At 42.8% G+C, this 25,501-nt stretch overlaps 1 protein-coding gene across 2 annotated transcripts in view; it reads left to right on the plus strand.

Moving 5' to 3' along the window:
- Positions 1-275: 275 nt before the first annotated feature.
- tafa1b (TAFA chemokine like family member 1b) overlaps positions 276-25,501 on the plus strand; it is a gene marked incomplete at both ends in the record, with an annotated part of 98,169 nt that continues 72,943 nt past the window's right edge. For both annotated transcript variants that reach the window (XM_083971019.1, XM_083971020.1), the window contains one exon: positions 276-399. In XM_083971019.1, coding sequence (XP_083827145.1) covers positions 276-399 — 124 coding nt within the window. The remainder of the gene's footprint in view (positions 400-25,501) is intronic.

A 25,501-nucleotide genomic window follows, 5' to 3' on the forward strand; every position in this document is an offset into this window, starting at 1 on the left:
TGCCTTTTTCTTTTCATTCCTCGCGTTATTAGAAGAAAACACCCATGGACGTGCGTGTAAATAAATCATTTTTGTAGACATCTTGGTCTAAATATTTCAAGTTGGTATTTCAGAGGATGTGTCAGTACGTTTGTCTCTGTCCCTTGTTTGACACAGTGAATTAAAGACTATGTGTGTGTTGTAAATGTGTGTGTGGACATGCTGTAATACAACTGCCCTTGTGCTTCTCTTGTTCCCCCCCCTGCTGTGAACTGTCCTGCAGACTCGGCCTTACCATGTCCTGGTTGTTGGCCATGTGGATTAGCCTCGGCTTCCTGTTGCTGTGCCAGGCCACGCTCTACCAGACCATCCAGCAGCACCATGTGGCCCGACCCGGTCGCACCGACATTCTCACCCTGGGTATGTGTGCCTCTTTGTCACATTTCAGCTTCACAGCATAATCTTACAGTACGAGACGTTGCTCTGTTGATGGGGCAGCACTTCTTAGCTTTTGGCTGTTTAAAAAAGGCAACGGGAAGAGGCTGCTGCAGTAAGTCAGAATGATTCGCCACAGCTCTGTACTGTAACATGATGATTCACCATGCTCATAGTCACAGGAGATAAGCAAAGGGAAGACTACTAATTGTGCCTCTAATTGCATGTTACATACTTCTACTTAGTCATACTCAAATCTATCTCCCTGTGCACATTTTACACTATTTATGGAAGTAATATTGTTGTTTGACTTTGATGCTGTGGCTGAGCTGCATGATCATATTTAAACCTGAACGCAGAAGCCCTGTTAGACAAAGTTCATCTTCAAACATTGTGATTTTGCTGGTAGGGGTATGATTTCTGTGTGCGGTGAAGAATTCTTGACTGCTGCACCCTGAATCTTGCTGGCAGACTGTTACGAGTAGGACAGGCTGTAGGCAAAAATCCCCATTACTGTGCTGGTAACCAAGAGCGCTTTGATCACTGTGGCTTAGATGGAAATGACAATTATGTTTCCCTCTTTTGCACTGGAAATGTTTGGCAATTAAGCTCGACGTCTTCTGCACTGTAGGGGCAAAAGGGGAAGGGTAGACGCCGAGGCGACTCTAATTCTCTGATTATGGAAAAGCTTACCAGCATTTCTTATGGTGTATGTGGGAGTGTAACAGGGCAGGCAAAGGTTTTTTCGAGCAAAGCAAAGGCTTTCTTTAAGCTTCTAACAATGAGTGTGACTCCCATGCTGAACCCTCATGCAGAGTGTGGCTCTCTGAAAAGCCAAGCGACCGTTAAACATTGATGCTATCTTCTGCTTGCTTCTCTTTGTGTGTTGCATTGCCAAGCTAAAAGACGGTAATTGAAACACAGCGTGAGGAAGAGAAATCCAGCGCTGAATTGTCCATGCTTGTGTTAAACATTTGTGACTTTAAGCAGCATGTCGGAGAACTGGCTTACTTTTGCTGTGGAACAGCTGACACATGAAAATCCCAGCTATGATAGATGGAAAGTTCTCAAAGTATCCCGGTCCCGTTAATTGGAACAAGAGGGTGAGGGATGAGCGACAGAGAGCTCTGAATGAATTTTTAAAAGCTAGCTTCCAGTTTTTCTTGTTTTTTTTCCCATTCTTTTTTTTTCTTTCTGTCTTTTTCTCTTTTTTTTGACTGGTTGGCAAGTCGAGCTTGGTGCCAAAGATGTACAAGGAAGTGCAAGGCTCAGTAAGTGTCTTTTGAATAATGCAGTGGTCCCAAGGGGGAAGAAGAGGAAAAAAATAGTCCCCCTCCTCTCCAACCACCACAACCAGCCACCAGCGCAGATCTAGAAGAGTCATCCAGGCAAAGGATGGTTATGGCTCAGAGTCCTCTGGAAGCTTTCCTGTCAGACAGATCAACTCACACACTTCCTGCATACAACACTAAGGACGGTGCAGACATGAACACACTTGCACACTTGTTTTTAAACCATTCTCTCAGTGAGGCGGCGGCCATTATGGTGTGGGATTTTCATGGCTCCTTGGGGGATACCGGAGCTGTGTTCAGGACATGGTCGACCAGTTCTAGGAGGATGCAAACTTATATTGTAGAGATGGATGATAAACACACACTTGGTTGATCAGATCTTTTACAATCTCATATTTCATTTACATTATTGGTCTGGTTTAAATAAGGGACACTCAGTTTTGTGCGTCACTAAGAGATTTTTTTTTTTTAAAGCGAAAGAAAGATGGCATTTAATACCAGCACTCTCACTGAGTCTGTTATGCTATTTTAGCACAAGTACTCTCTGGAAAACTTAAAAAAAAAATCAAACAAACTGTGATATATGACAGCCATAATTGGTGCTGACAATCATGATCCTAGGATACGTTATGATGTTGTACAACTTGGCGCTCAGAAGGAAAACATTTCTCCTTTTTTTTTTTTTTTCGCTGCTGCTCGGCAACTGTACAATTTACTGTATATCATGTTTTTTTTTAAGAGGATTAAGCTGACATCAATCTTACTCAGCCGTAGAGTAGCGTTAACCGATTTAACCAGAACTGCTCTCTCAGAATTGAAATGCTATGATGAATATTTGAATTAGAATTGATTTTATAATTTGAGAAGCTCTCTGGTTTCATTGAGGCCAGAGCCCTCAGATATAAATAGATATGGATATGTAGGACGTGGCAAAAAAGAGATGTCTTGCCTTGAAGAATCCATTGGTTTTCATGCTTTGCTGTTTTCTGTAATCAAATGATGTTTCTGTGTCTTTATAAGATGTGCTGCAGTGTACTGTAGGTCTACTGTATGCCATAATGTAAATTAAACTGTAGATTTATTTCTTTGTTGAAGCATATCATATGGGTTTGAAATGAATAGAAGTAGTGTTTTATTTTAGATTCATGCATCCATTATCGATTCATTATCTTTAAAATGTATTGATAATTTAATGGGAGAAGCTTCCCTCCCACTTTGCCTCTGTATTTTCTTCTGGTCAGCCAGATGCTACAGTAAGTCTTGCAATGGGGAACATTGGACTGGTATTTTGTAAGAAACCATGTCCTGAAATAAATTTCTGTAGATCTTGGCATGCAGCCCAGCCAACTGTCTGAGAGTCTTGAGTGGTACAAAAACTCACAAACCATCCCACATAGACAAAGATACACAGACAAGGGGCTGTGTGGGTATCTAAGGAGGGGAAGTGAAGGTCATGTTGAGCCAGGTACAGATGTAATCCTCTGGCCTGGTGAAGCATCTAACAACGCTGAGAAATAAGCTTATCTTCTACCTGAAATGGTGTCACTTGCATACAAAAAAAAATGTGACTGCAGAGACAAAGTTTCAAGATCACATTTATTTGTTTTTTCTGAATGTTTCCGTGACAAATCGGCATAGTCACCACTGAGCCGGAGATTGAGTAACGAGTTGCCTGACTGCTTCGTCACCTGCTCGGGAAGCGGCACCGCTTTCTTTCCCATGAGCCCCCGCTTCACACAGCCCTTCCCCTGCATCCTGCTCTGGCGGCCGAAGATTGATGGCGGCCTGATTCTGGGCAGCCAATTCTGGTCTCTCAAGAAATAATCCACTACATTGACAGATGAGCTGAATGTGACATGACACACACAAGCCTCAGCTCTGCACTCTCCCCACCTGCCAACACAGCGTGCACAAGTGCTCAGTGCCAAGACGGCAGCCGCACGAATCAGGCCACTCTTGACAGCACGTAGTGTTGGACTCCATCACGAGTCAGTAAAAGTGCAACCAATTTACACTGTGGGTGCCTTCCTGCCAGTAGTTACTGTAGATTTAGCGTCTTCCATTGTTAAATTGAAGCGCTCCCTAATGTGTCGACTCCACACATTGTAAGACAGTATTATTGATAAGTCGCCCTTTAAGGTGCTGTCTATTTACACTTGTTCAGCCCTACTATGCATTCAGTATTCTTGTTCATAACGTATCAATGCCCAGTGGGGCCGTCTAAATGTAACAACACTTAAGCTGCTACTTTGTTTTATTACAACAGGACAGTTTAAGAGAGACTCAAATCTAATAGAGCGGCATGAACCCTGTCCCAGGTGCAGCTGTAAAACTAACTCTACTAGCCTGTTACACGTTGCTAGCAGTCTGGTGTTGTTGTTGTTGTTGTTGTTTTGTTTGACTTTTGAGTTTTTTTGTCAGCCATGATGGCGAGGCAGCATGCTGGGTTTGTGCACATCACTTCACACGTTACTTCAGTTCTGCTTCACACTTTATTAAACCACTTACTGTGGAAGTTACCCACTGCTCATTTGAGGGAATAGCATGATCAAAGGCTTGCAATGAAATGTGATTCAGCACTGACTGGCAGCCATAGGCAGACTGATTTTGCATGTGCATGAGAAATGTTTTACATGACGGGACAAAATGGGTTATGGACTTGCTGAAAAGGCTGATAAGTAAGCACCGTGGAGCTGCTCTAATGTTTTTATCCATTGATTTGAAATGGCTTGTACGGTCTAATCACAGATGATAGGGAGGCATTTTAATGAGCTCATTGTTTAGCGTGCCATAATGCTCCCTCCGTGCAGGAAACTCATTGAGGTGAAAGAAAACATGCAATTACTTTGATTAGCCAAGATGGTCAAACAAGAGCAACAGTGTGATCAGAATAAAGGACTTGTTTGGTAAATGTAAAGATACTTTAAGAACAGAGATACTGCAGTTCGCCAAGGGTGATTTCGAGTTCTCCAGTTTGTAAAAATGGTCTGTGTACTGTACAAATAGAATTGCCTTGCCTTGCTTAGCCTTGCCTGAGCTATACCTTTATGTATGTATTGAAGTAGCAGAATTTAAATTTCAGATCTAAGGACTGGGGAGAGAGAAATCTGACAATATACGGGGTGTTAGAATAAACCTTCAGCTTGATTTAGGATTGCTGTCTTTTTGGTAAATGAGGACAGGGTGGAAGTATGGAAGCCATACATACACGCAGCATGAATTGATTTTTTTTTTCCGTTCTTTCCATCGCAGAGCGGATGGTTGCTTCAGAAGATTGATGATTTTTTTTGGGCAGTGTTTGCGAATGTTAAGAAATTAGCTTCACTGGCTCACAAACTGAATGCACACACTGTTTTCAATTCCCAACTCATTTTCATAGTCTTCAGACTCCTCGTTACAATAGCTCAGTGTTGGTGGCAGAAACGCAGAAGTGAGAATGCACTTTTTTTTTCTTTTTTACTCAGTCATCTTCAAAGTGGTAATCTTGCTGCTTCGCTTCCACTGTGGAGGTGTAAGCTTCTGCAGTGTGAGCGGCAGATCCATCCACACTATCCACAACAACAGCTGTCCGTATAGGCTCTATGTGTTTTGTTTTGCCATTAAATCAGCTTTATTTACATCCCCATTAAACTGCGGAGACTAATTAGTGTGAGAACTGATGGTGAAAGAACATTCAATTAAATTACAGTCATTTGAATGGATGATGCCTTAATCATATTTTTGTAGAGTGGATGAAAAGGAATTGTTTGATCTGGCTGGCAGCTCTGGCTCATGTGGAAATACTGTATCAGCCACAAGCACATGTTTACACACACACATACGTATCCAAATCATTACTGTTCAAGGTTGTAGAATAACCTTTTATGAGGCTGCAGATTGCCATGTTTCTTTTTATTACTGGGCCTGTTCTGTTTGACTGAATATGCATGTACTATGTATCATGTAAAACCACCTTCGGAGATAAATAAAACTAAGGGGTGATAGAAGTCATAAATCATATATGACCCAAATTTAATTAGAATTCATTTTGTGAATATGACATCTACAAATCCTGCTTTTTGCCAACAGAGGATCTCAAATCCTATAATCTACCTCCACATGGGATTATAATTGCTTTGAAAACTGTGGGTTTAGGTAGAGAGCTCATCAGTGCTATGTGATCTCGCACTCAAACGCACACGTACATGTCCTTTTGAGCTAATGAAAGCAACCTTTCTAAAAAAAAAAGAAAAAAACTGGGCAATAACTGCCTGATCATTCAGGTGCCGAGCAGTACTCTCTCCGCGCCTGGCCTCTTCCCTCCGCCCCCCCATCCACTTGTCCTCCCCACCCCCTCCTCCCTCTCTCCATCTCCTCGTCTCTATCGGCCCCTCAGACGATTTGTCATGGATCAGATGAGACAATTTGTCATGGATTAGTGCACTTAAATGTCTGTGTGATAGTGGAAGCAGTCACTGGAAAAGCTTAGGAATCCTATTACACTGCGTTTTATGGCCGGCAAGAGTGGAGGGAGTGGAGGTTGAATTGGCAGTTTCTATGGCCTGTGTACCATTTCTTGACTTTCCTCCACACATAATCAGATATTCACTTAAAGGTGAGCCTCACTGAGAAACTAGACCAGAAGTTTTTTAATTCTCTCTACATTCACCACTTCCTGCATGTGTTTCTACTTAACTGCCTGTTCACTAAACCCTGACACCTAAATTGACAAGTGCCAGCCAAGGTTTCCGTCCTCTCAGGGGACATTAACGATGTGCTAACTGATGGGTGCATCACTTGAATTTTTCAATAATCATTATCACAAGGGGATTTTGATTTTAAACAGATTTTGGGCAGATTTTATAGATAAGATAGATAATGCCACAACTGTTTATAATGCTATTTCAGTATGATCTGATCTGCAGTATTTTCTATCATTACCTGCAATGCCAGTATGCCACAAAATAAAAGCTGCTGACACCCCCTTTGCCCCTGATACTAATGCTAGATTACACTGTTGTTGGTGCTAAAGCCAGCCATGCTAACCTTTGAGGTTTATGTTGGAATAGACAAACACACTGCTTAATCCATTCAATTTTACTTTTGCTCTTGTCTGCTTTAAAAACAAAACAAAACACCACTGTCCAAAATGATTAGATCCAGATTATAGCTCCTATAATAAAATCTTGCGGGGTGCTAACTTTTCTCAGTTACGGTCACTAAGATGTGTTTTGGTGTGGGGTTTAGTAAACGGTCAATTAGGATGTTGTTTGCCAGTATATTTGACTGTGATAAGTGAGTCACCCAGTGAGAAATTACCTGTTTTTTTCTCAGTGTTTCACATTCAGGCTCTGCAAACAGATTACATTTCAACCTGTGGCAATATTGCCGTGTCATTAGTATTTATGTACTCAGCGGTCTTTCTCATCACAAGCCTTTAAGTGAATGCACTCTGGTGCATTTTCTACCTTCTTGAGTGAGATTAGATGGTATCACATTAGCTCCTATTCTTGTCTGATCTCAGATAATTGTGCTAGGCAGAGTGTACAGGTGCTATTTACAACAGGTGGCTCATTCCACCAATTATTTTCATTAAATTGAAGAGTATTAAAATAGACAACCAGTCACACAGTGCGAAGTGTGTCCAAACAACCCAAATGTCCACCAGAGCCTTGAGATGCACCACACAGTCGACCTATTCTCATCTAGTACCGTGTGTGTTCTTTCTCTTTCAGATCTTATTTATTTCAGCTCCCATCAGTTTAACTTGGAGTCACACAAAGTTACTATTACGTCAACGACTATCATATTTATCCATACAATAGCTTATGCAGCTTCTCTATCACCTCTCTGCCCCTCAAGCCCTTTAGTGGCATCTCACTGAAGTGAAATAGCTTGCTTATGTTAATGGAGCAAAGAGACACTGCCAGGTAATTGTGATGCAGCACAGCTACCTCGTGGCATCATTTAAAACCACTGCAGGGGACAAATGTTGCTCATTGAGTGTTTTGTTTGCAGAGGACTCACTTTGCCCCAGCAACTCATTTACCCAGTGGCAGTCAAATTAGGTTGTCTTAACCATACTACTAATTTACCTTCTAACACGTTTCACCCTTCTGTTTTTTGTCTCGTGTCGTTTGTTTGTTTTTGCTCTCTGCACTTTGTAAAACATTTTAACGGGGCATGTAAAACATACATTATTTTTAGCAAGGCTTTAAGCCACAATGTCGGAATTATGAGCAGGCAGCCAAAAGAATCCAAAGGAAATTTACATGTTGACCTCCATTGTCTTTGCCATGTAGCTGTTTCTCTCATTCCAGCTGAATAATTTACTCAGGTTTTCATCTATTCTGGCTTCATTTCTGACATTTTGTAAGAGATGCAGATGGAATCATTGATACTGGATTTCAACTTTTGCCCTGGCTTTGCTTTGATAAATTCCTTGTTCACTGACATTTTAGCCTCTGAGAGATTAATAGCCAAGAATCTGAATGTCTTTCAAGCTGATCACATCATACTTCAGAAAAAGGTGGGTCACAGCGATGAACCCATCAAGAGTTATTAGCCAACTCTGCAGTATCCATCAGCTCTATGGGATGTTGCACTGACAGTTATTGGTTCAGTGAGTGTCATGGACTCCTGCGGTGTTGTGTGGTTTAAGATGTTTGCGTTGTGTTCACAGTTCACCTCCGAGTGGCTTCAGAAATTACATATTGCAGTTTAAAGTTAGTTCATTTTTCTCCCATCATGTTGCCCCTTTAATTGTCAACACACCTCCCTTACAGTACACACATCGATGAAACGTGTAAAAACGATGTCATCTTTGCATGCTTTGTGTTTCAGATTTGTTTTCACACTCCTAATAATATGAAATTTGAGATGCATATATTCAATTTGTTTCCAAGGTTACCTGCTTTCTCAGTTCAGCCCAGTGAATCATTCATTCGAGCCCTGGCAGGGGACAAAAATGGATTATGGGTCTTGGAATTATGGAAACAGAAAATCCTCTTGCTTGAATGTGTCCCCACTTGTCAAAGGTATGATTGAAAGTCTGTCTGAATTTTCCACCCAGGGTGCTCCGTCAGCATTAGCTGAGGTCTATTTGTCTTGTCTGATGTGTCTGGATGAATGTGGCTGCTTTGCCGAGGCAGCACTGTATTGTCTTATCACAGCTTTATCTGACAGCAGATGCTCTAATAATGGAAGTTAGGTTGAGATGTCACAGTTAACTGTTCATCACTGCTACACAGAATGCGACACATAAGACGGGCACCGCCAAATGGCTGAATAAATAGACAGGATATCTTATTTCATTCCATATCGCCACCGTGTTGCCGTTTTCACACTGTTGTGTCTTGTATTAAATGTGCCAGTCACTCGTACTGTACATGGCGAGAGTGGTGACAGACTGTTGAAAATGTAGGAGGACAATTAGTATCCGCTGGGCCTGCAATGTATCTTCATTTGCCACAGTATCTCCAGCGCATGTCAGGTTCACTGAACATGGCTCAATGCCCTCATACCTTCCCGCTCGGTGTCTGTTGGCCAGGAGAGTGAAAGAATGAAGGATGGGGTGGCACCTGCATGTGTCTGTCTGTAGCCTAATGACCCAGAGGAGCTTTCTCTCCTGCACACTATCTCCCTCCCCACTTTAATGCTCTTTGTCTTTGTCATTCACCGGACATCTCGTCTACCTATTAGCCGCAGACTCCCGCTCGTTCACTCACAGACTCTCCTATATGTCAGTTTCCTCTGCGGCATCGCCCAAAAAAGAGACATGGAAATTCAGCAAAGTAAGCAGCATGTATTTGCTAGAAAATATTATTAAGACTCGGGACAGCCAGGAAGATTTTTTTTCTCCTCATATCTCATCCCAGATGTTTAAGTGGTATGAGCTTCTTGGCTTTTCCAACAAAAAGACCTTTTGACCTGCTTTCTGCAAGTTTTGTGAGTTGAGTGTAAATGAGGATTAATGTCTGCTCTAAAGAACTTGTTCAACCTTTTCCCTCAGGGTATCAATAAAAAAAAAAAAATTGGATGGCATACATGTGTACAAAAAAGGAGTGTTATTGGAACTGAGCTGTTAGAGCTGAATACCTTTCCACATGCCGTCTTTGATCATAACATCTTTTCTCTGTCCTTGAGGATTTCAGCCCCCTCCAAGGCATAAACTGCAAGGCACGCACGCATGCTAAATAAAAAGTGCTGGAACTGTACTGATGTATAACTGCATCCCTCACCTCATCTTTTATCATAGTATGTTTTCCCCCTGTCCTTGTGGAGCTGAATCCACATCAAGGCTTGTTGTGAGCTTAAGCTCCTCCGTGAAAAACAAACAAAAAGATCACTTTTTTTTATGTTTCTGCTGAGCTTTTTACTTTTGTGGGACAATCAGACTAAGTCTGGCTGCAAAAACATTCACAGTCCCTTGCATCATGGGAAGTTGAAATTGCATGTCTGTGGTCAATATTTGGCCGAAAGCAAGCTGTGCAGGTTAATGTTGTCCATTTGTAACGTGAAGCAGGAAAGTCAGGTAAAAAACATTTCCGGTGACAAGCCAAATGCTGCTTTATTTCTCTTTTCAGAAAAGCAATTCCCTATTTCTACTCCTATTGATGGCCTAGGCTCCTGTGTGTTTGTGTGTGTGTGTGTGTGTTGCTTGGTGTAAGCATGTAATGAAAAGTGTACTGAGCCAATGTGCTCTGCTCTCGTCAGGATCAAGGGCTTTAGTTTCACTCTCAGCAGATGCAAAGAAGCGGAGTAGCAGTGTGATGTTTCGCTGAGAGAAGAAGTACCTCTGGCTCACTTACTGTATATTAGCTTTTAGTATTGCATTCCACCTCTTCCCCTTGTATTGTTAAGTGCAAGCCTCACAAAGAGCTGCTCTCCCATCTCTACGTGACTCCCCCTCTTGTGAGGTGCAGTCAGAGTGTAACATTTTTATTTAACCGCGAAGAAAACACAGAAATGTTTTTGCGATCCATTTAGTGGAGCCAACGTCACCTCTGTTTAGCTACACTTTTTTCTCTTTTTTTTGGGCTGTATTTACAGAATCTATGTGACGCACTGAGCTGTCAGGCTGAAGCTGGCTCTGTCTAGAGACACTTATAGTAGCCACAGTCACCGGTATTATTCATTCACTATCTTAGCCGCTTATTGTGTACTTTCACACCCCTATCAGCTGCATGGCAGGGTGGATATGCACAGCACACATGCTGTTAGTGTGATATATTGTACATATATATGACATATCACCAGTGCATCACCGCAACATGAATGGCTTCAGTTGCTGCTTTTCAGAGCTTGTTGGGCTGTAGAGGAGCTGTGTGCATGCTGTCAGGCCAGACACACAAGGCCGGGTCTCTGTGCAGCAACATGTTGCTGTAGTGATGTTATTGCAATTTTGGATGATTCACATGAGAGGGCAGACAGGCAGGCAGACAGCATTGTAGTCCCCCCCCCCCCCCCCTCTTGGCTCTTCAGCAAATGGGAAATGTCACCCACAGCTGCAGCTGGGGCAAGCTTAAGGGGGTACATATTCAAAGAGCGACGACTATTTGTTCCACTGGTGTAATGTAGTTGGTGTTATACACCGGAGGGTAGGGGAATAAACGTTAAGAATGCAAAGGAATATTTCTATGGTGAAGAGGAAGTGGGAGGGGCAGCATGGTGAAGAGGAGAGACTCATTAGAGAGAAGAAGTATCAGTTTGATTTGGAGGATTTTTGTTTCTGACAGGAAGCTCTCTGCTCTGACATCATTACATCTACCCTGCCAAAATTTAAGGGGCTGCATTTAGTTGTTGTATTCAAATGGCCACTAAGGTACAAATGTTTTGTCACATTTTCAACCTTGGGCCGTCTTTTTTTTTTCTTGGCTTTTTAATAACTGTGTACATGCAGCAGGCATCTTGTGTTGTGTTGACTTTTCCTACAGAATAATAGCGGTGCCATTTAGAGAAATACTTGATTTACTTCTGTTTATGCCTAGTTTATATAAACCAAATCATTTTACAGTGCACACCACTCTTATCTAATGCCGTGTCATCATTTTTATTTACTTATCTTGAGTTGCTTTGCAGGACAAACTTTACAATGTCAAATCAATCTTGAAATTAACTGCGGCTCTGGCTCACAAAGATGCCTCAAATAAAGATAAAGGGATGTGGGAATAAAGTTTATGTCAGCGTGTTTTAGCAGCGTTATTGCTTTTGGAGACTATGACTTTCCATCAGAGACTTTTTATCCTCTTCTGTTTGGCTATGAGTGAATGTTTAACTTGTCTCTATTTATCATCACTGGAGTTGCAGTTGACAACATATACTTTATGAATTCATAACCCTAACCCTGAACAGGTGAAGTGTTAGCCTAAGTAGATCAATGTTTTCCACAGAAAGGCTCCGGGCTTCTTGTCTTAATCAAACCCATGAAAAACAAGTCCATGGGTCATATAAAAGGGGATACAGTGAATTAGTTCACGCTTTTTTGAAACTCAGTTTATGTTAAGGAATTTTATAAAATTGCTCCAGTACACGGAGAACGTCAGGAAGTCGAAATATACAGTAGCAGCTCATCCACGTAATGCAATAATTGTGTATAGTGCCCACTGGTTTGATGTCCTCGAAATCTTCTGTATGCAGCCAGATGGCAAAGTGTTCTTCTGCAGTTGCGAACAGTAGCGGCGACAGCGGGAAGCCCTGTTTCGTGTCTTGTTGAAGGAGACAAAGGGGGAAAAAGGAAAAAGACTGCATGCTGTTAGTTTGTACTGATACCACCGGGACTCCGCCGGCACAGTAGTTTAACTCGTGAGATGGAGTCTTTACTGAAACCCACTTTCCCCACAAACTCAAAGAGGTACGTCCATTTTCTGCTTCAAGTGATACCCCTACCACTGGAGTACTAGGTTGATCGTTTCACCTGTTTCTCAAAATAAAAATGCACTTAATGGTCCTAGCTTCTCAGTGTGGGAATTTCTGTCATGCAAATGTGTCTTAAGTTTAATATATGTGTATGCATACATGATCATTTGAGAATGAAAATGATCTTTAGCTGCAGCCTTAAATGGCCTATAAATGAGTAAAGCCAAAACACCATATGCAAATATACAATATAGTCGCCTCACTGAGCAAGTGTCACTCTCACAGTATCAAAACGTCAGCAGCTTGTCTGATAAGTATTTTACCTACAGCCACAAAGGATGGAGCCACCTGGGATGAACCCGAGCGCCTCTTCAGCACTGAATCACTGAAGGCAGATTTTCTGGAGCCTGAGGACATGAGAGCCCTACAGTTGTGCGTAGCAGAGGTTATCCAACACCAGCGCTCGGAGACGAGGGGACCTCTTTCTCACTCTGTAGCCAGAGGTGCGCTGTGCTAATGTTAGTAGTTTTGGTGATATTGGAAGGTGAATACGAGCCCCTCGTAAGGTCTTATAGGCTCTTGTGAACACACCATCTTATCCTGAGGTGAATTGGATGAGGAAGGTGTACAGATCTCAACACTCTCTGCAAGGGCACCTGTAATAGGTTTCTTACACATGGGACAGCAGCAATAAAACAGCCTCATATTCCTTTTCATGAGCATGAGGGGATTATGTCGTTTTAGAGTAGGAATTTCATGCTGTACATGTTAAGGATATAAATCAGTACGAGAGAAGGAGATACATCAATACTGCATAAATTGCAGGTTTAACTTTGGTAATGGTGTAAAACATTTAAGAACCATGAGGTAATGACTTGGTAATCTTTCTAATCCCTTATTGTAAGCCAGGAACAATACCTGTGCCTCCTTTGTGGCTGAATACGAGAGCAAAGACAATTAGATTCATGTTTTCTGTGAATGTGTGGATCTTGCTGAAACCTTGCTGCCAGTTGGAGAGGACAGCCGTGTTTTTTGAACACTGAGGAAATTTGGCCGATCAATCTCACGTCCGCTGTCCAACGTCTATACTACCATCGATCATCGTTTACATCTCATTCCCAGCAAGATGCTAGTTGCCATCTCGCAACATTTTCCTCTGGACATTTGCATGTCTGGCCGGATCCACCTGTTTGTGTGTGCGCCTGTGTGTTTGCAAGAAAGGGGGGGGGGCGGAGGGATGGGCCAGTGTGGGGTGGGGTTGAGGAGAATGTGCTTATGTGTATGCAAAAGAATGAGACAGGATGTGACTGCCTGAGCCAGCCAACCAGCTTGCTGCTGTGCTGTTGCTGAAGGCCGGCCAGACAGATGGCATCCATTTGATCCGGGAGATGCTGTAATGGTGGGCCAGGAGTGGTGAGCGAGGTTGTTATTGGGTCTTCATGAGCAGGCTATACTGCCAGTCTGCCAGGCACTGAAAACTTTAACCTTTTTAAAAGCTTACCTTCTTTTCCCCAACTACCTCATTGATGTGTTGGCTGATGTGGCAGATAGTTATCAATGCTGCCTCGGCGCTCACAGTGTGTATATTCATCAATGTTTGCATATGCATATTACCATCTGTCTGTCCAAACTTAAAGGGCAATGGTAGCGTCAAGTGCTCTTTTGCTAATATCTACAAAACCTCTTCAGACCCTAATCAATAATAAAAACTAAACTGTCAACGCTATACTGGGCACATTCAGAAGAACGTATACGAATGCTGTTGTTAGTTGCAGAGTGGTGGCCCACCCACATTCACCACCATGAAATCCAGAGTTCACCTCTGATCAATAACACTAAAATATTAAAACCACTTAATACAATTCTATTTATTTTTAGCTAAATGAATGATCATTAAAGAACCAAGTGCAACAAAAGGCAGTGCACCCTTCATTAGTGAGATTCCATTATCATATATTTTTTAAATGTCATAAATGTCTGCTTTTATTTGTGATGACAGATTGGAGATCTAGTCCAACACAAATCTGCGGGGAGTTGTTCTGACATTCTTTAAAGATGAACATTTTTTTAAGCTGCTATTTGCTGGAGGGATTTTGTTGCTCTACCTTCTACTTTTGAAATACTCTAAAGGTGTTCTATTTGAAGTTTTCGAGACATACTGTACTTGGCCGGGTCATGGTTTCCACTTTTTCTTCTAAACAAACTGATGTGATTTTTATTTTATTTTTTTTGTCCAGTTTATGTCTGGAAAATTGACCCTCCTGCCAAGTCCCTTGAGACTAGGAGTCATCTTTTCATTATTTGGATGTACAGTACAGCCATCTATAGATATCATCTCCTCCTGCACCCTTTGCTGTCGAGTAGTCATTGTGTTGGTCCTGGCCAGGTCCACAACAAACATGCTGGACTCCATCTTTGCATCAGGCCTTTTTTTCACATTCTTTGGTTCAACTTCATTGTGCGATTTTGCGTGCAGTGGTTTGTCTCTCTGTTTAATGCAATGTCCTGCAGGAAAGGCAAATTGCGTGTGTGGTCATTATATTAAGTATGGATACTGCATCTTCTGTCATTGGTGATGAATTTTCTTCAGACTTTCATGTATGACCAGGTTTATCATTTGTATTATGTATTATTTTACCTGGTGTCATACGTCATAGCACACTACACTTGTTGTTGAATGAAAAACTTTCCCCGCTGCACATCAATATGTTAGCATTTTCATTGTGATTATATTATTACACTGTGCCTAAGCACACCCTCATGGAGCTATAGATCCAGTCTTGGATGATAATTACATTTTATGGAGCCGTGAGCTCCATCAGACTCCGGTCATACTTTCATTGTTTGTTAGTGGATTATTCCATTATTGATTTTGGTCTTTTAAAAGGATTTGTTGATAATAATGAAAGGATAAAATTACACATTGTACTACAATGTGATTGAGTAGGGCTCATCAAGTTCATGCTGTCTGATTACCAGACACATTTAAATGGAACAATGCATGCTCTAGGCTGTATATTTCCAGGTAGAAGTAAAACACCAGGCATGACGGTGTTGGGTAATTTCCCTCAATGCCACTTGTATGAATGGTGGTGTTTTTATAGGTTTTAGATTTTACTTTTTACTGCATTGTCAAAATAGTTTGCTTTATTTAATCGGTCCAACACAGAACATATGCTAAGTCCACCCAGAGCTAATCTTCTCTGTACATGCATTTGATATGAGATGAAAGGCGACATCTTAAGCACAGTGCGTTTAATTTCACAATGAACACACTGATTGTCTCCCTGTCCCTTTCTCCCTGTTTCCTGTCACAGGGTGGAGACGTTTTCAGGATCACATTCGGCCCCCTTATCTCGTCACACTTGCAAATCCATTTTTAAAAGGTTAGACATTAATGGCAAGAATCCCACTCCTTCCTCCTCCCCCTACACCCTCCCACTTCTCAGATATGAGATTACACATTTCACCCTGAGCAACAGACAGAAACTAATCCGCAGTCCATGTGAGATATTAGGCCTATGCTTGCCGTGTGGCTGACAGCTCTGCAGGGCCTAGTTTTGATATTGGGCATTTAACAGGCCACTGTAAAAATCCAGCTTTGGTTAGGCACTAAACCACACACAGATGCACACGCACGTACATTGCACACACATTCCCACCCGTGTTTGCTTTTGCACCAACCATGTGTCTAAATGAAAACACATAAAAGTGCAAAAACACTTGAACCTCCACATTCGCAGACCCAGAACAGATGTCTCACTCTAGTGTTGATGAAAAAAACCATGCAGCATGATTCTGAGCATAGCAAGAGTTAAATAGCAAGATAAGCACTGGCCCTATCAGAGCAAGTGTGATAAGTATCCCATTAAGTGCCCTATGGCTTCCACTTTCTCTCTGAATCAGTGGATCTTAAGTGGCGAAATTAATATTTAAAGCCTCTAGAGCTACAGACACTTCTAGGGTGATTGCATCAAACTCGCAATAGGTTTGACAATATCAAAGCAACCTTTTGACTCATCTCTTACAGCAACGGGCTTATCTCAAACTTGAAATATGTTTCAAACCAGATTCCCTTTGTTCTGCTCTCATTTCACATTTACTGCCGATTTTTTTTTGTTTGTTTTTTCAGTGCGCAGACACGACTGCCGATATTTAACTCCAGCACATCCAGTATTCGTACTTGCTTGTCCATTTTTCAACATTCATGTGATAAGTGCGGGGTTCATTTTTGCGACATTGCATGGCGAATCAGCAGCTTGTTTCTGCTTTTAATGGCCTTGCTCTCAGATGCTCCTGCAGTTTTAGATTTCATGACAAAAATCAACCAGAGAGAACATATTTACTAAAACGGTTTAAAACATGAATTCACTCTAGTTGTTTGTAATTAAGGCTGTGTATGAAACCATATGAGCTGCTGGCAGTTTTTCTATTGGCTGCTTCACATTACAACCCTAATAATGGCAGCCCTATCAAACACACCCTCTGTTCATGCTGTTTAAATGAAAGACCGACTGGACCACAGTTTAACAGCCAGGAGGGAATTTGCTCAGCATTCATCATGCATGTCCAATTCATTAGAATCTAGACGCTTTCTACACAATAATAATTCAACATAATTCAATTTAAAGATCTGAATTTTAGAACTTGGCCTTATAAATAAATTACCATCACACATTTTGGATTACTTTGAACCAGCATTTTGTACTGTGAATAAATCAGCACAAACAGCATATATATTTACATTGACTCCGGACCTGAGCACTTGCACTAGTGTGTGTGTGTGTGTGTGTGTGGTTTTAAGGGTAAAGCACCCAGCAGGGTCTGATATTAAATTATTTATTTATGTATACTTATCCAGTCGTGTGTTTTTAGTCAGACTTGTAAGTAAGCAAGGCTTGTGGACATGAAACAGGCCTGTAAATGAGAAACACAAAACATTTGCAATTGAAGCACGCGTGCATTTTCTTCCTTTCCTTCTCATCACTTGCTATATTAAGAGGTAGAGCAGCATGTAACACTTGCACATCAAAAGCAGCAAAGTGTCAAGCTCTTCTTCGTACCTGAGTTCACTCTGAAAGCTGTTCACTGGATGTACAAGATCATATTAGCGGCACGACTCGAATTTTTGTCGTACGCGGACATGTTTCTTTGAGACCCAGTCATTCAGTGGCATGGTGATGAGATTAAAGCGTCTTTTGTCACTTTAATGAACATCGCACTCCCTGCACAAGCCTGTGTACAGCACAGAATAGATGTCAGTCGATAGAGAGCCAAGTTTTTATTGTGCCTGTGTTGTGAATAGAGCTGTGAGCCGCGGATGGTAATGAGTTACTGTATGTGTGTTTGAGACGCGAGCCGACGCCGAGCCAACACTATTCACAGGGTGAAAAAAGTGGGTGGGGAGTGGTGGCTGTCAGCTTGTGTGCTTAGACCCTCCATTCACACCAGTCCGCTGATCTAAATCCAATTCATAAGCCCTTAATGGACTGCACAAATTGTCTCTCTAGGATCTTAACTGGAGGAGTGGACGGACTAACCAGGAATGGAGTGGAAACATATTGTGCATAGCTGAAAAAAGGCACTGGCTGCAGAATTGATCATTAACATATAAGAAGAATGACCGCCTTTGAAATGAATCTTTCACTCCAGAGAGAATTAATTGACAAGCCCTGAGCAACAAAGCTAAAGCATAATATAGCATCCCTAATTAACAGTAACATTTTCCTGACGCCCTGAAAGGTACAGTAGGTGTATTTGAGTCAGGTGTCACATTTGAACTCATGCAATACCCACAATTATTACTGAGATAATATATACTATAATACTAACAGTATTTGAAGGGCCTGAATGACTATGTGCTTTGTGACTGGTCATGTGGTCTAATGTCACTGCACACATTTCAGAGCACACACACACAAGCACCTGCAACTAAAAATTACACATACGCATGTTTCAATGAGCAGTGAGTGTCTGTCACAGAGCAATGATCGGTGGCCGGTGGATTCAGCTGCGAGCATTGTGGCGGAGATCTGAGAGCAATCCTTGCTCCAAAAATCCATTTGTTCCCTCAATTTCCCTGCATTTGAACATGATCACACAGCTCACGGGGCTCAACAGCAGCAGCAGCAGCAGCAGCAGCAACAACAACATAGTAAATTGTCGCTCATTTACTCAGGGGGCAACAACACTTACCAGGCACTGTGTTCAACTCCATCAGGCCTTTGATCCCATTTGTGAATGGTGCGTGTGTGTTTATGTATGTGTCTATGATACACACCATACAAAAAGACAATTTTTTCTTTGAGGTAGTCCAAGATTTTTGAGAAAAGTGGCGTCAAACCTTTAATGTAAAAGCCCCATTGCAAAGCCACCTTTAATTCCCACACCCGCCCGCGCAGTGTCTTTTTTTTTTTTTCTGTTTGGTTTGTTCGCACTTTCTCCAGCTGTCGAATTACCACCCCTCTGACTTGTTTCACTACAACTGATTACTTGGCGCAATTTGGGAAGAGGAGTAACACAGGTGGTATACTGTCTCGCTTTATCTCATTTACTTTCCTCTCTGTGTTTTTAAATGGAAAGGAGAGTGGGAGAGAATGAACCCATCTGCACCAAAATGACTCATCAGTCCTTTTCCCAAGGTTGATGACACAACTCTGACAATCTGGGCGCAGGCGAACGATCCCCCAGCGACCACCGCAACCTCATCACCTGTTGTCAGACGAGCACGCAGCAAAAATCCAGCCACCAGTCAACGCAGTATCTCGGCAAAGAATTTTTTTTTCTTTCCACCTTGATCATTTTTTGCTCTTGGATAATGTATTATTTTGACCCTATTATTAGTCCTAATCATAATATTGTATTGTTCTGCACCAGTGACTGTGTTATGAGAATCAGTCTAGGATCAGTGAGTTTTGGAGCTTTCCCTTCTTTGAGCGAGGGACTCCTCTCCTCTCCGCACCTCCTCTCTCCTCCGCAATCTTGCATGCGGCTCTCCTGACCTTACTTCACACTCCGCTTGGCAGGAACACTTAAAGACTTTCTCTCCATCCCTCGCTATGCTCTCTCTCTTTCTCCCTCCCTCACACCTTCACTCTCTCTCTCATCGCTGACATAACTGAGGGGATCGACTCCTCATGATTTTTTAATATCTCCCACATCTTGGGACTCTGCGGCCGAGGTGAGGAGCGTTGTGTGTGTGTGTGTGTGTGTGTGTGTGATCGATGTTTCTCGGGCTCTACATCTCGTTTTAATCACGGTATCATCTCCCTTCCCGGGCCTGCTGCTGAGACAGGTGTGCCCTCTGCTTTTTGCTTTTTCCCCCTGTCACCTTTGTCTTGCACTTTCCCCTCTCTCCCTTTCTCCTGAAGTGTGAGAATGTTATTTAAGTCTTCACTGCGAAAAGGCTCCCCAGAGCAAAGGTGGAGAGAAGGTGTGTGAAAAGAGGGAGAGCTTTGACTCAGAGGTCAATTACTACGTGATGCAGAGTTCAGGATAAGGTCAGGGCCGTGCGCACCTACAGTAAGTGAACTTACAGAAATATCACCACATCACAACTTGTGTTTTATTTCTTTTTTTTATTCACTTTATATTCTGTTATCAAGCCTGAAGGATACTTTGACACATGTGAAAAAGGCATCTGGATGCTACAGTAAAAGACAAAAGTGTTTTTAGCTGGTGTTCACATGTGCCGCTGTAACACCTCACTTAGAGGTGTAAGGGCTGTCATATTAGCTCTGCACCGATAACTCAGTGGCACGGAAAACAAACAAACTTTTTCAACTCGTATTATAAAATCGCGGGTGATGCAGTGACAGTCAAGGCTAAAACTTCTTTTACTTTTTTCCAAGTCTTTTCCTTTCACCTTCCTTTGTAGAAATAGCTGAGATTTTCGGTGCATTTTGTGGATTCACTTCGAGGTAAATGTTGTCATTATAGGGATCAGAGTGGTAAACTATACAGTATAGTCTATCAGAGGGTTTTTTACTTCTCTGGGTGTCTTTGCACTCTGGTGTGGGTTGGATCAAAAGCGCTCATCAGATCAGAAGGATGCCAGAGCAGGCGTGAACCCACACTGCAAAGGTCACGATTCACTCCATTATTCATCAGGCTCCCATGCTAAAGCCAGGGAGTATTAAGAAAGAAAAGAGAAAGAGAGAGAGAGAGAGGGAGAGGGAGAGATCGAGAGATTGATTTAGAGAAGCGTCCCCTCTTTTTATACCTGTCCTCCCACAGAGACCCCTGCCAAAAGTCCTCATTTGCTATTCCAAAAGCCCCAGCTCTCCCGTGGATAAGGAACAAAGGAAGGAGGCAAAGTGAATGAGGGCGCAGCAGAAAAAGAGAAGAGAGAGAGAGGGCTCCTCCCTCTTGTGTGGCCTGACCCACTACCTCAAAGACCCCTCGCCTCTTGATTTAGCCATCTCTCCTGTCTCCACAACCGACACACCTCTGAGGTATGGGACCAAAACAGAAAGTGGCACAAAATAAAGTGCCACCTTGATGTGTGCAGCTCCCGGCACCACTTTGCTCCAAGACCCACCACCACTGGCCAAGACGACCTGGGTTGCCAACAACAACAGAGAGAGAGAATACTCATTTGGTGCATGGGCTCCCCCTGAAACACAGCTGCTCAGCGCCCGACAATCACCGTGTCTTCTCACCCCTTTCGGCGAAGCACGTACCTGTTATTCTCTGTGAAGGATAAAATAGATCTAAAAAAAAAAAAAAAAACACCTTCACATTTTCCCTGTGAAATCTAAATACGTCTGAGGCCCTCGGTGTACATCCTCTGCTATTGTATTCTCTGTGGAGCATATACTACAGTATAGCTGCTCTGGGTTGTTTATTAATGTTATTTATGTTTTTTTACAAGTGGTGGCATGGGCTCAGCGATGGCCGTCAGCAAACCTCTCTCTAAACACTGACCCGCGCTTTCCAGCCTTTGTAGAAATCCTGGCGTCGTCGCTCCCCAGGGGAATGTTTCAGGAAAAGAGCACGAGAGGTGTGATCTATAGCTGAACACGTATCACTTTCTTCTCCCCAACCACCCCCCACATCTCTCCCATCCCATCAACACACACACATGCACACCACCTCCGCAGAACAATGAGGGAATTCTCTGATCCCCGTTGTGCAAAAAAAAAAAAAAAACCTCACTCCTCCACTCAACTTTTTTTCTTCTTTTTTTTTTTTTTTAATAGCAGCATACAGTATCAGCAGAATTACTGCGGCTCAGCTTCGACGCTGCAGCAGCCTTGCTAGAGTGTGTCAAGCCCAGAGGGGTTTATGGCTTTGATCTAACACACAATACCCAGTGTGTGAGGGGAGAAAGCGCGCGCACACACCCTTACGCAAATGAGCGCACATCTTACCCCTCAAATGCTCGTATAAACGCATACACCTCTACAGGCACATGCAAGCAGGCAGACACACACGCACGCTCACACACACACACACACACACACACTCGCATACACACACATCCCCTTTGATATAGTTCCAGGCTTTTAGTGGGTGATTAGGAGAGGCGACCCAGCTAAGGTCTGGAGTGATAGGAGGAAGCAGGAGCCTGCTGCTCTTTAGTTAGAGGAAACCAATGCTCTGTCTGTAGATAGAGGAGTAATTATGCTCACGGGCTGAGGGGAGACAGGAGAGAGCATTTTGGAGTGGAAGCCGAGGAGAGGAGGAGGAGGAGGAAGAGGAGGGGGTGAGGGTAAGGAGGAGACTGTGCTGGGGGACTGATTTCAGATTCCCCACTGTGTCACCCCCATAGTCAGCAATTAAAATTCCACCAGAGGGATTGTGTGTTTATTGTATGTGTGTGTGTGTGTGTGAGGCTAAGCATATGTGTATTTACATTATGGTGCAGGGTGCGGTAGTGCATCCCAGTGCTGCATAAATGCAGTGGAGGCAGCCGCTGCGGTGTGCACACACACACACACATACGCGCACACACATGAGAGCACACACGCCTGTTTACTGAATCCACTCCAACACTTGTTGGTGGTCTAAGGGCTATGAAATATTAATGCCCCCTCTCTCTTAATGATTCATAAATTGTATTCCGATACTCACCACTCTGCTTCTCCTCACTACTTTCCACTCCCTATAATTGGACCGTTGGCTTGGTCCAAAAAAAAAGAGAAAAAAAAACAAAACAGAGAGAGTGTAAGAGATGAGTGTGGATCATGAGATGAAAATCAAGTTTCCTCCCTGCTCACACATTTCAGCGCGCTCCATGCGAGTGCTGAAGGATCATAATGTCAGTAAATGGTATTCATGAACAAATGCTCTCCCAGGGAATGTGTTTTTAAGGATTCACACCAACACTGAGCTGCACTGTGTATCTGGCTGGGAAAACTGCTGCAGACTGTCAGTGACACCTCACAGAATATCAGCCTCAGCAGACAGGAAAGGAGCGAACGCTTTATTTACTGTAATAAACCACCGTTATCAGGAGAAAGTTCAGATTTTTTTTTTCCGTCTTTTTCGCTTTCTCCTCACACAAAGAGATATGGCGAGGCCTCACTCTAATGTGGGCTAATCTAAAAGAAACAGATTCACATTATGTTTGTTTTATTTATTTATTACCCAGCATCGATTGGAGACGTGAAATCACCATTTGGGACTAAATGAAAAGAAAATAAGCTTCTCACTCTATAGCTTCTTTATCTGCTTCTTCCCTCGGTTCCCCAGACTTCACCTTGCCCTCTACGTTTTATTTGATTCAATAACACTTTATAAGATGGGAACATTAATATGAGGAGAGGTGAAAACATTCAATAGCAAGAGGATGGCCGCATTAGGTGTCGTTAATGCGCTCATACACACACCTAAACACACTGGCAGTGACATAACTGGCTCATCTGCTGGACCAGCCGAATGCCTGTTTGCAATAATAGGTAAAGTAATAAACCACAGAGCTCTGCTTATTTGCCTCTCTTGGTGTAACTCAGAGCAGATTGGCTTTACTATGGTGACATGTCGACGCTCGCAGAGAGCACACATTTGTGCTTTAGATGAGCTTCAACATAATCTCCCTCATTACTCACACACACATGTAATGAGGGATAAGCTGCGAGGGCTTTTGTAGCAGGTGGGCTGCCAGTCTTACAGAAGTAGAGGAATCAAACAAACATACATTCAGCTTAAGAAAACATATATATCTGTGACTTGCACTATCACACAGCCCCCGCAGATAAGATACAAGGACGTATACAAAGTCTTACACGAGTATGTTCAGTCACGTTCACCTTCACTCAAGGATTCATCAGGAATAATCAGTACAGCTGGAATTCCCTCCTCTATCACTCTCATGAATAAAGAAAGCACTGAATATTTCTGATCATCAATCATTTACACTAACTGGATCTCATCCTCCATAGCTCTAATATATCAGAAACACAAACTGCTGTTCATCTATGTAATTGCAATCGTTTTTTGCGTTTTTTTCTTTGCTGGTGGAGGGGGCGGGGACATCTCAACAATCAGCCCAAAGATTTAGCAAGAAGCACTCAATAAACCAGGGCCAAGTGTCTCCTCAATCACCACCCAGACCCCTACTGACTACACCAAAGGTCAGTTCCTTTGAGAATCCATCAGAGTGACTCTAGATATCTTTGTGGGCGACAGGAGCCTGTTTTTTTTCCTCTGTGTGAGCTCCCGCTGACCAATGACTAATGAAGATTGATCCGGTTTGTTTTGGGCATAACAACTTCCAGGAGCTAATAAATCCTGTTTGTGTTCTTGCACAGCCTCACATAGATGGAGAGAAGAGGAGAATGTGCAGAAAGAGAGAGAGAGAGAGCTGCAGGGTTACTGTTGTTGTCTTTCCCTCCTCCTACTGCAGAGGTTTTTCTTGGGATAGCGTGGAGTTGTGTGGGTCACAGGTCAGAACTGGGGCGATGTGTGACGCAAGACTATGATGGTAGTTGCTGCAGGGCAGGAGATGAAGTCAATTTCTCAAAAAAGAAAAAGGAAAAAAAAGGAGGAGGAATATTGACATAGTGTGGCATGCGAATGTGGCATCTCCACATGCGATTGCTATAATGAGCATATCACCAATCTGTCATCACCGTACACATGTCAGCACAGACAGAGTGGCCTCCCACTTGTTCTGTGTTGTCATGATAATGTCACCCACACACACGAGATAGGAGTTAACATGGCTGCCGTGGCAAGAAAAGCACAAGTTTCCACTGGCAGCGAGTCTGGTAACGTACAGCGTATTAAATACACAGCTGATTTTCTCTGCATGTACTATTTATTTCAATCTAATTATTTTTAATGAGGCTAACAACAGAACCTGGCAAAGAGAGAAGATAGCTTTTTATCACTGGGACAAAAGTAAAGGTTGGCTGTCCACCCGCATGATGCAACATAGTGACATTTTTATCATCTCTCCTTATGTAAGCTGCTCCTGAGTACAGTAGGTAGTACAGTTTTTTTTTTTTTTTTATGGAGATAAGTACCGTAACCACATAAGTAACTCACTTTTCTTCACGACTCATTGTTTTTTCCTTTATTTTTTTTTACTGCCACACAAGGAAACACAAGCACATCTGCGCTCTCTTAAGCGCACGACACACATAACACACAAGTCATTAACTGCCCACACATTTTCCATCTTTTCCCCCCAAAATGAGACACGACGCGTTCTGAGGCACGCAACCGTCTCCCGTTTTCTCAATCTAAGTGATGTATTCGAGCCAGAAGCGACCACCTCCCTTCATCTTTCCACCCACTCTGGGGGTATGTTTTGATGGGTGGCGGGGACATGTGCTCTATGGGGCCCCCAGGGGTTTTCCACATCTGGATTCTGCCACTGCCGCTCTGTCCCAGCAGTCTCGTGAGCTGTTGTGATGACCACCACCGGCGAACCCATGTCTCTGTCGCTGCTGTCTCCTCTGGGTGGGTGGAGGGGTCACACCTCCACCAGCTGACATGGATGCTGAGCATGT

This window comes from Trachurus trachurus (genome assembly GCF_905171665.1).
Source record: "Trachurus trachurus genome assembly, chromosome: 5".
Classification (NCBI taxonomy): domain Eukaryota; kingdom Metazoa; phylum Chordata; class Actinopteri; order Carangiformes; family Carangidae; genus Trachurus; species Trachurus trachurus.